Raw genomic sequence first — 10,616 nt, 5'->3', positions numbered from 1 at the left:
TTAAATTAAAACACATAATTCATACTAATAAGTCCAACTTTGAACAATATTTACAATAACAATGCTCAAGTTAATAATAATACTAATTAGTTAGTAATAGTTTTATAAGGTAAACTAAAAACTAAGTTAGGCCTATATGAATTAGTAATGGCCTATGTTCTTTCAAAAATAGAGTAGGCCAATATGCACAATATAATACTAAGTTAAGGACTATGTTCCCCCCAAAAAAAAGCTAAGGCCTATATCCCAAAAAAAAAGCTAAGGCCTATGCCCCCAAAAAAAAGCTGAGGCCTATATGAACAATACTAAACTAAGAGCTATATGAACAAATAAACTACGACACTGGAGCCTGTTGACCAACCCCACCACCACTCATGTCCGGGTCATCTTCCCTACGAAGCTGAAATGAAGGACCACCTGAACAGTTAGAGAACAAGTTCTGCAACATCGTCTCCATCATTCGCTTACTCTCAATTGCCGCCTCCTCCCGCTCCTTCTTCAATGCTTACTGCAACTGCGTAGCAAACTGTGCCTCCATCTGTGTTTGCATCTGCACTTTCGCCTCCTCTATTCGCTCGGCAACCTCGACTTGCACCCGTTCCTCCAACTGTGAAGCTATAGAAAGATTGTACGATTGCGAGCTTTTCTCAGAAGAGGGGCTGTAAAACAAACTAGCGCTTGCACCTAGGCCCTTCACTACACCCTTTTTCCTACCACCAACAACGTCCCAGTATAGCTTGTTAGGGTCCGGTTGTGACCCTTGAGTGGAAGACTCGTCAAGCTTCTTTTGGTAGGAATCCTGTAATTAAGAAAAATCATATTCAACATATTAAACATGTTCATAGGTTCATATTGCTTAATCATAGACATTTCCATGCATATACAAAGGCTATAGGGTCATAACTAGGCTAAAATGGCTTAAATGACCTTCTAACTTACCCATTTTCTTTGTTTTTGATATAAACTAAGATTTTATCAATCAAACATCTCAAATTCAGCATATTAAACATGTTTATAGGTTCAAATTGCTTAATCATAGACATTTTCATGCATATACAAGGCTATAGGGTCATAACTAGGCTAAAATGGCTTAAATGGCCTTCTAACTTACCCATTTTCTTTGTTTTTGATATAAACTAAGATTTTATCAATCAAACATCTCAAATTCAGCATATTAAACTTGTTTATAGGTTCAAATTGGTTAATCATAAACATTTTCATGCATATACAAGGCTATAGGGTCATAACTAGGCTAAAATGGCTTAAATGACCTTCTAACTTACCCATTTTCTTTGTTTTTGATGTAAACTAAGATTTTATCAATCAAACATCTCAAATTCAGCATATTAAACATATTTATAGGTTCAAATTGGTTAATCATAGACATTTTCATGCATATACAAGGCTATAGGGTCATAACTAGGCTAACATGGCTTAAATGACCTTCTAACTTACCCATTTTCTTTGTTTTTGATATTAACTAAGATTTTATCAATCAAACATCTCAAATTCAGCATATTAAACATGTTTATAGGTTCAAATTGCTTAAGCATAGACATTTTCATGCATATACAAGGCTATAGGGTCATAACTAGGCTAAAATGGCTTAAATGGCCTTCTAACTTACCCATTTTCTTTGTTTTGATATAAACTAAGATTTTATCAATCAAACATCTCATATAAAGCATATTAAACATGTTTATAGGTTCAAATTGGTTAATCATAGACATTTTCATGCATATACAAGGCTATAGGGTCATAACTAGGCTAAAATGGCTTAAATGGCCTTCTAACTTACCCATTTTCTTTGTTTTTGATATTAACTAAGATTTTATCAATCAAACATCTCAAATTCAGCATATTAAACTTGTTTATAGGTTCAAATTGCTTAATCATAGACATTTTCATGCATATACAAGGCTATAGGGTCATAACTAGGCTAAAATAGCTTAAATGGCCTTCTAACTTACCCATTTTCTTTGTTTTTGATATAAACTAAGATTTTATCAATCAAACATCTCTAATTCAGCATATTAAACATGTTTATAGGTTCAAATTGCTTAATCATAGACATTTCCATGCATATACAAGGCTATAGGGTCATAACTAGGCTAAAATGGCTTAAATGGCCTTCTAACTTACCCATTTTCTTTGTTTTTGATATAAACTAAGATTTTATCAATCAAACATCTCAAATTGAGCATATTAAACATGTTTATAGGTTCAAATTGCTTAATAATAGACATTTCCATGCATATACAAGGCTATAGGGTCATAACTAGGCTAAAATGGCTTAAATGACCTTCTAATTTACCTAACTCTTTGTTTTTGATATAAACTAAGATTTTATCAATCAAACATCTCATATAAAGCATATTAAACTTGTTTATAGGTTCAAATTGCTTAATCATAGATATTTTCATGCATATACAAGTAAAGGTGATTATGTTTTGCTTTCTTCCTAAAAAAAATTATTTCATTAGTTTCCAAAGTTAGATGTGTTACCGAGATTTCTTGTGCCCTCTTGTTAGCCGCAACTTTTCCTTTTCCAGGAACTTCCTTGAAATGGGTCTTTAGGAAGACCTTAGGGGCACTTGGAAGTACTCCACCGGCTTTCTGAGCCTGCACAAATCAAACTCTTTTAATGCTTAATGTATGCAACTACTTAAATTTATCATTAAAAACCATTAAGTATTACCATTTTCTTTTCATGCTTTGATGCAGAGATAGAACCTTGGAAGTGTGACGGCTCAATTGGATTAGACAGGGAGCCGCCCCTCCTGTTCTTCTTAGCTTTTTCTGACCTCTCCTGAAAATCTTTCTTGTTTCTTTTATCCATCATTTGCTGAAACGTAGTATGCCCCATCCATTTTGGAACTGACTTGTTTCTGACAGAAGCATTGTATGCCATCTCTTTCAACCTCTTATGTGCCTTCTTTTCATACTCCTTCTTCACAAGGGTGTCAAGATCAGCGTTCCAAAGGTATAGTTTCTGCAAATTTTTTTAAGAAACAACAAAAATATTATGAGTAATAATTCATTGTAATAAGTAACCAACACACACCAAAGTTAGATAAGTAAATTAAACTTGGGGGTTATATAATACCGTAAACTGGTTCCACCAATGGGTCTTAGTACCCTCGTCAGCCTCATCATAGTTAAGCCATGGTTTGCGCCAATGTGCTTGAAAAATCTCTGTAATGGAGGTGCTCACGGTGTTATCATCGAACCTTAGTACCAATAAGCAAACAAATGAAGTCATTACATACATAAAATACAAATCTAACCAACATTGATCAAATTCGAATGCAAATTAAGCTAACCATGATTAACTTACCATAACCCTGTAGGGTACAAAGTCCGTCTCGCAACGAGGGTAGCTACCTCACCCATGGTAGAGTCATCGTCTTGCGTCTCAGGAACCTGAGTAGATGTCCCAGTACCATCTACACGTGACTCTGGGGTAACTTCTGGAGAAGTTTTCGTATTTTCATGGCTTGTCGATGGAAACAATTCTCTCGGGGTGACATGTCCCAAAATCCGACGACCGCCACCAACCATGACAACCTATAGTAAGATAAACATTATGCACATCATTAAAGATCATATAATTATGTTATTGCGATCTATAAGGTAACATCACACATAACCTTGGCTTTGCACAATATCAATAATACACAAGTATATCAAATTAAAACCTGGATGGTCTTTTAAAATAAATTAAACTCCATTAAGATTAAATAATTCAAAAGTTAAAACAAAGCTACAATCAATCTCCTAAATCTCAGTTGAATCACCCTCCCCATCAGCACTAAGATCATCATCACTATCGTCGTCCCAAAATCCATCATCCTCATCCTCGTCCTCACTATCAGTAGATTCGAAACTGGACTCATCTGGAGGGGCATCGGGGAGGACTACATCATCAGTATCCGAATCTCCTAATCCATCTTCATCACCTTCGTAGTCTGGAATGTCATCCGGAGCACAAAGAGTAGGAATGTCAGCAGTGGTTTCTTGTAGAAAGTCTTCGGCAACTGGTGCATCAACAACTGACCTCGCCTTTGTCTTGAACACTGCCCACCATTGAACCTTATCTCTTTTCAGACTTGGATAAGGTGCGTAGTAGACTTGGTTAGCTTGGTAAGAAAGCACAAATGGGTCGTACTTGGGGTATTTTTTGGTATGATTGACTTCTACAAGCTTGTATTGGTCAATGTTCATACCCCTAGTAGAATCCATCCAACTGCACTTGAAGAGAATAGTCTTATAAGTGCGAAGGGCACCAGTGAACTCCAACTCGATGATATCCTCTAAAATACCAAAATAATCTCCACCATCTTCATTGGATACACTCACTCCATAATTCATTGTTGACTTCTGTTTTCCATGGCCATAAGTTTGGAATTTGTATCCGTTCACATAGAATTGGTTCCAAGTACGCACTCGCTTAGATGGGCCCATTGCCAAAGCAAACAATATTTCATCATTTGGCTTGTCTTGAATCACCTGCTCATATGGCATAATTATGTTAAATTGATATGAGTCCTTAATTTATAGCAAGAAAAAAAAAGTGTTGATGTCAAATGCGTAACACACTCACTTTCAACCTAAACCACTTGAGGAATTCAGCTTCATGTTTAATCCACACCTCTTCTTTGCGAATAGTGGGTTGCATTAGAACAATGTGGTCCTCAAACTCCCTTCCATTCCATATAACCAGAGAAAGAGTATTAATGATGGTGAATGACATTGGATACGTTGCACATTCAATGAAATCTTAGTGAGTGTGATAAATACAAATGTAATACCTCTCATATGGTTCCAGAATGCCACTATTTCCCAAAACATACAAATGAGCACGTTGTAATTCTTTCTCATCCAAAAAGTGGCGCACTCTACCTGTAGAAGCATGTCCTTGATCAACCCTAAACAGTTCCGGAACACTATCATCCAAAGTGCTTTCAACTTCATCATGAACATTACGACCTAAGTCACGTGTTTTAGTATCCACTCCTTGTTGGAAGTAGTTAGAGCAAAAGTACCCTATCTCTTCCGTTAGATATGCATTACAGATTGAACCTTCAACACGAGCCTTATTGCCAATATTACGTTTCAAATGATTAAGGAACCTAAAATTTATAAAATTGATTAAGTTATATGTTATGCAAACTACTATAGGTGTATAAAAAAAAATGGAAACTATGAGTTTGTAGGAGTTAAAACCTTTCAAATGGATACATCCAACGATATTGGACAGGACCACATAACCTAGCTTCATAAGGCAGGTGAACTGGTAAGTGTTCCAAAGAGTTGAAGAACGCCGGTGGAAATATCTTCTCCAACTTACAAAGAATTTCTGCAATGTTGTGTTCCAATCTTTCCATATCACTCAATTTGATGGTGGAACAACAAAGGTCACGGAAGAAAAGACTAATCTCAGTAATAGCTTTCCAAACATGGACCGGGAGCAATTCCTTAAAAGCAACTGGCAACAACCTCTCCATGAAGACATGACAATCGTGGCTCTTTAAACCATGAAGCTTACATGATTGTAAATCTACACATCTACTCAAATTAGAAGCATAACCATCGGGAAATTTCAGGTTCTTTACCCACTCGCATAACACTTTCTTTTGAGCCTTGTCTAGTGAGAATGGAGCTTTAGGCAAAGTGTCTTTCCCTCTCGCATCCTCCGTCACATGTAATTGTAGTCGTTTGCAATATTTGGCAATGTCATATCTAGCTGCAACTGTGTCTGAAGTATGTTTTTTCACATCCATCACTGTGTGAATTAGCTGGTCAAAGAAATTCTTTTCAATATGCATGACATCGAGGTTGTGGCAGAGGAGAAGAGTCTTCCAGTACGGTAGCTCCCAAAGAATACTTTGTTTAAACCACCCTAGTTTCTTCTTTTTCAAGCTTGTGAGTGCTTCAGGTCCATCTGTTGCCTTAGCCAAGTGTTGAACTTGTTGCCATAGCTCGTCGCCGTACATTATGTGTGGCGGTGTCCCCTTTTCAACCTTATTCTTACAAAAAGCAACTTTGTTGTTTCGAAAAGGATGTTCGGGAGGAAGAAATTGGCGGTGACAATCAAACCATGACATTTTACCACCATGTTTCAAGCCAAAAAGCTTTTGATTTGTCCAAGCAATATGGACAAGCTTTTTTACCGGCTATTGCCCATCTAGAAAGCATACCATAGGCTGGGAAATCACTTATAGTCCACAAGATTGCTGCACGCAAATTGAAGTTTCTCCTTTGTGAAATGTCATAAGTTGTTGCACCAACGTCCCATAGTTGTTTCAATTCTTCAATTAACGGTTGCATATACACATCCAAGTTCCCCTTCGGATTTTTAGGACCAGGAACGAGCAAAGAAAGGAACATAAATGGTTTTTTCATGCACATCGATGGAGGCAAGTTATAAGGGGTCAGAATGACGGGCCAACATGAGTACTAACCCCCAAACTTGCCATTAGGAGCAAACCCATCAGTACACATACCAAGTCTCACATTTCTAGGTTCAGATGCAAAATCGGGGAAGGATCTATCCAAGTGCTTCCAAGGTTCACTATCACTAGGATGCGCCATTGTGCCTTGGACTCTAGGATTTTTGGAATGCCAGGTCATTTCCTGCGCAACGTTCTTTGTTGCAAACAACCGTTGTAGCCTTGGAGTGATGGGAAAATAGATGAGTTCTTTTACGGGAACCAATGACCCCTTTGAAGTCCTCTTATATCTGTCCCTATCGCACACTCTACACTTATCCAACTCAGCATCAGCTTTCCAAAATAACATACAACCCTTTGGGCATGCGTGAATCTTCTCATGCGGAATCTCAAGTCCGTTAAGAATCTTCTTTGTATCGTAGAATGTTTTTCCCATCTTATTATTGTCGGGAATCGCTTCATTTAGTAATGATGCAAACCATTAACACACCTATGGGGCAAATTGTATTCCGATTTCAAAGATACAATTCGAGATGCCATTTCTAGCACAGACATGGAGCTACCTTCGTACAGTGGTTGCTCGGCAGCCATTAAAAGCTCTTGAAATGCTTTTGCTTGAGCATTTGGCTCTTCATCTGAACCACTAGTACTATCGTCACCCGATGGTTCATGATTACTCCCAAGAGCATCGAGAACCATCTCACGGTACGTATTTGGTTGCTCTACACTTGATGTAGGAAACCCTTCACCATGAGAAACCCATTCATAGTTTTCAGGTATAAACCCCTTTTTGAACAAATGGAATTTTACTGTGTTTGCATCATGAAGACGTCTATTCTTACATAACAGACAAGGGCATCTTACTTCATCTACGCCCGGGCTCTCAGGATGAGCTTCACAGAATTGTATGAATTGTTCAACACCATCCACAAACTCTTGCCTAAGTTTACGGGTATTACGGCCATCGTATCTATCATACATCCACCAACGCTCTTTCCTTTTCATGGTTACAAAATCTACAACACTATGAAAAACAAATCACATTAATCATACACACTGAACTTGTATTCATTACAATAATGGCATAAGATACAATTAGAATCGAAATGATATCCAAAGGCCTTATCATGACTTGAACGGGAAAGTTGATTTCACATTCTTTATTAAGAGATTTAAACATATGTTATGTCACATGCTTCTAACTTGATAAATAAATATAATTTTTACAACATTTTTTCTAAGATACTTATTATTTATAATTTACAATATTGATTAAATTATTTATAACTTACATTTAAAAATTATATTTATACCATTTCAAAGTAAATTGATGTAACATTAATAAAATAATAGAAGCAATAAGATTTGTATACTTAACAAAGATGGGAGTTTGATAACAAAAATCAAAATATTAAAATATTTTTTTTTTAGAAAAAAGACACATGTAACCCTTCATGAAAAAACAAATAATTTACTAAATACTTTATGGGACCATAATACAAATTATTGTTCGCAAGATTATAATAACCCCTTAAACATACATATTTCTAATGAAGCCATTGTAATTCAATAAGATTCATTTTTTTTTAAAACGAAAACTAAAATTATCCAACACATGAGTTCACACCATCCAATAGTCCTACATTGGACATAAAGTAAAATAAATTTCTACTCCAACCAAAACACATCCAAGTTCTAGCCTACGCACAATAAAGCGTAAAAAAATCCAACAACACAACAAGCTATCAATAGCAAACTAAAATTATCCAACACATGAGATCACAACTCCATAACAAATAACATAAATATGAATCATATAGCACAAGTAAAAGAAGTAGATAAATAAGGGAAGAAAAACACACAGCGGAGGAGTTGACCAGAAGAAGCAGAGGCAGCGACAAAGGTGTTCCTGGTATATGGTGGTGTTACACTTTTAGGCAGGGTATTTATAAAAAATTTTAAAATGAAAAAAATAAATAAGTACAGCCGACTTACCTAGTGGGGGCGATGGAAATAGGCTGAAAAAGGAGGAAAGACGGGCAGAAGAGGAATCTCGCAACGATGGAGCTGCAAAGGGGGTTAATTTGCGACTCACAATTAGCTTTTTAAGATTAAATAACGAAATTAAAAAAAAATAAAACAAAAATCAACCAAAAGGTCAAGACTGAGAACATAGCTTAATCAAAAGGACAAGAGTTAAATTTCACCATTTTTGACTAAAAAATAGGCGAAAAGACTATTTATAGTATAAGAAATTATTCAACTATGTAGTATGATATTAAAGTAATTACAATGAGATAAACCCATGTATTAATACACATTTACGATAAACTAGCTTATTTGGAATGCAAATTTACCATGTCTAATTCTTAACTAGTCATTATGAATCTTGCATATTAGATAAGATCATGTACAAATTCAACAGTAAATCTCAAAGCAAACAAAGTTACATGGCTTATTTAATCGATTTAAGACAAAAATTTCATTACATCCAAACAATTCAATGTGATAGTGGTTCCCTTTCTAATCAAATTGCCACCACAAACAGTTTAATTAAAACCAAACTTGAAATCCACTTCGACATTAGTTCCTTTCTACTCAAATTACACCAAAGCAAATCAATTCAATTTTAACACAATCACATTAATCATCAGACTACACCATAGTTTATCAACAACAACACCAATGGACTTCAGTATTTCATCATCAAAATATAAACAATTATAAATGACAGAAAAGTTAAAATTGGTTACCATTTAACTCAAATTAAACCAAATAAGACTTCAGAACAACCATATTAACCCTCATTCAATCAAAAAATGAATCAAACCCAATTCCATACATAAACTGCTTCATTAATCAATCCACAAAAGAAAGAAAGAGAGAGAAGGCCATAAACAGTAAATAAATTTTTAAAAAATAAAATAAAATAATTTTTTTTTAAAAAAAAAAACCCAAAATTGCATGACTTACTTGATTACAATCGACAGAAGACGGAGGAGGCTACGACAGAAGGAGGAAACCGGCGACTTTTCGCCTGCAAACGTTGATTTGTGAATCAATTTTAGGGTTTTCTCCCAAATTAACAAAAATTCATAATAATACCATCGACTTACCTTGGTACAATCATTAGAAAGCAAAGGAGAGACGACCTGGAGGGGAATCCGGCGACGGTGGTCTGCGTGGGGGTTGAATTGAGACCCAACGTTAGGGTTTTCGAACAAATTAACTAAACTAATAAAATAAAAAACAAAAAAAAAATAGAACGGCATACCTGTGTGTAGCGTCGCTGGCCGGAGACAGGTCGTCGGTGAGAACAACGGCAGAGCAGCGAGGTGTTCTCCTCTTCCCCCTTCTTCTCTGCTTCAAACTCCCCCTTCTGAAAACCCAAACTCACGAATTTGTTTTATTTTGGGATTCAGCGAAACAAAAAAAAAAAGATTTAAAATGTTACGACCGTCTCTACGACCGTTTAGGCCGGTCGTAATTATTTTCAAAAAAAAAATTAATTCTTATAATTTTAACGACCGTTATAACGGCCGCAATTTATTATAAAACGGTCGCAATTAATTAGAATTACGACAGGCTAATAAACGGTCGTAAATAATATTAATTGCGACCGTTTTTTGGCCCATCGCAAGGAAACAGTCGTAAAATCCGCGAATTTTAGTAGTGTACCAGGTTCAATTATGTGTTTGCTTAGAGTAAATCTCCAAATTCATGTGTTTGAACCATTAGTACCTGGTTTCTTCTTAGACCTTGGAAACTCTGAGTTAAAATGGATTAATATCAGACATGAGAATTTATTTGTTTTGTGCTCGGGGTGTAATAGGGTTGGACATAAGAAGAATAGTTGTGTTTGTCCTCTTATATGCCTACTTCTTTGGTGACTGATAACAATGGACCAAATAAGCCAATGTCTTACTTTGAACATAATATATCCAATTCGAATATTGGACTAAAATGAACATAACATTTAGAACTACTAGAGTGAACCTTCGGAGGTTTTTCAAAGACATCATTCCACCCCAACCCAAGAGTAGTCAATGAAAAAAAAGATCCCTTATGATTGTTACTCCATCTGTCTCCCCTTTAAAAAAGAGGAGGCCGCACTCAAAATCCATAAAAATTAAAAACCCTCCTCTTAAAGAGCCTAGCCACACC

At 35.9% G+C, this 10,616-nt stretch overlaps 2 protein-coding genes across 4 annotated transcripts; both read right to left on the bottom strand.

The window, feature by feature from the left end:
• Positions 1 to 9,859, bottom strand: LOC145616579 (uncharacterized). 3 transcript variants are annotated; one of them, XM_081671328.1, is made up of 11 exons: positions 9,727 to 9,859; positions 9,569 to 9,630; positions 9,426 to 9,489; positions 8,448 to 8,519; positions 8,315 to 8,361; positions 7,317 to 7,476; positions 3,338 to 3,567; positions 3,107 to 3,230; positions 2,699 to 2,992; positions 2,506 to 2,622; positions 1 to 799 (listed from the first exon to the last, which is right to left on the bottom strand). In XM_081671328.1, the coding sequence occupies exons 6-11, from the start codon at positions 7,455 to 7,457 to the stop codon at positions 506 to 508; spliced, it is 1,200 nt and encodes a 399-aa protein (XP_081527454.1). In that variant the 5' UTR covers positions 7,458 to 7,476; positions 8,315 to 8,361; positions 8,448 to 8,519; positions 9,426 to 9,489; positions 9,569 to 9,630; positions 9,727 to 9,859; the 3' UTR covers positions 1 to 505. The 3 variants fall into 3 exon arrangements, with proteins under 3 accessions (XP_081527454.1, XP_081527455.1, XP_081527456.1); XM_081671329.1 differs by having other exon boundaries at positions 7,317 to 7,468; XM_081671330.1 differs by lacking the exon at positions 7,317 to 7,476.
• LOC145616576 (uncharacterized) lies at positions 3,704 to 7,459 on the bottom strand. The gene is made up of 4 exons (XM_081671327.1): positions 5,227 to 7,459; positions 4,812 to 5,132; positions 4,604 to 4,703; positions 3,704 to 4,509 (listed from the first exon to the last, which is right to left on the bottom strand). The coding sequence occupies exons 1-4, from the start codon at positions 6,105 to 6,107 to the stop codon at positions 3,778 to 3,780; spliced, it is 2,034 nt and encodes a 677-aa protein (XP_081527453.1). The 5' UTR covers positions 6,108 to 7,459; the 3' UTR covers positions 3,704 to 3,777.
• Positions 9,860 to 10,616: the final 757 nt, after the last annotated feature.

Source organism: Chenopodium album, chromosome 26, assembly GCF_948465745.1.
Source record: "Chenopodium album chromosome 26, dcCheAlbu1.1, whole genome shotgun sequence".
NCBI classification, from domain to species: domain Eukaryota; kingdom Viridiplantae; phylum Streptophyta; class Magnoliopsida; order Caryophyllales; family Amaranthaceae; genus Chenopodium; species Chenopodium album.
This window is presented reverse-complemented; position numbering and strand designations above follow the sequence as displayed.

Bases quoted from the DNA above. Each gene is read 5' to 3' on its own strand.
- LOC145616576 (XM_081671327.1), bottom strand. From the start codon at position 6,107: ATGTCATGGTTTGATTGTCACCGCCAATTTCTTCCTCCCGAACATCCT. The intron at 5,133-5,226 runs GTTTTAACTCCT...TATAAATTTTAG, and splicing joins TGGATGTATCCATTTGAAAG to GTTCCTTAATCATTTGAAAC. The intron at 4,510-4,603 runs GTGAGTGTGTTA...CCATATGAGCAG, and splicing joins TCAAGTGGTTTAGGTTGAAA to GTGATTCAAGACAAGCCAAA.
- LOC145616579 (XM_081671328.1), bottom strand. From the start codon at position 7,457: ATGAAAAGGAAAGAGCGTTGGTGGATGTATGATAGATACGATGGCCGT. The intron at 3,568-7,316 runs GTAAGATGCCCT...ATCTTACTATAG, and splicing joins AGAGCCCGGGCGTAGATGAA to GTTGTCATGGTTGGTGGCGG. The intron at 3,231-3,337 runs GTAAGTTAATCA...ATTGGTACTAAG, and splicing joins TTGTACCCTACAGGGTTATG to GTTCGATGATAACACCGTGA.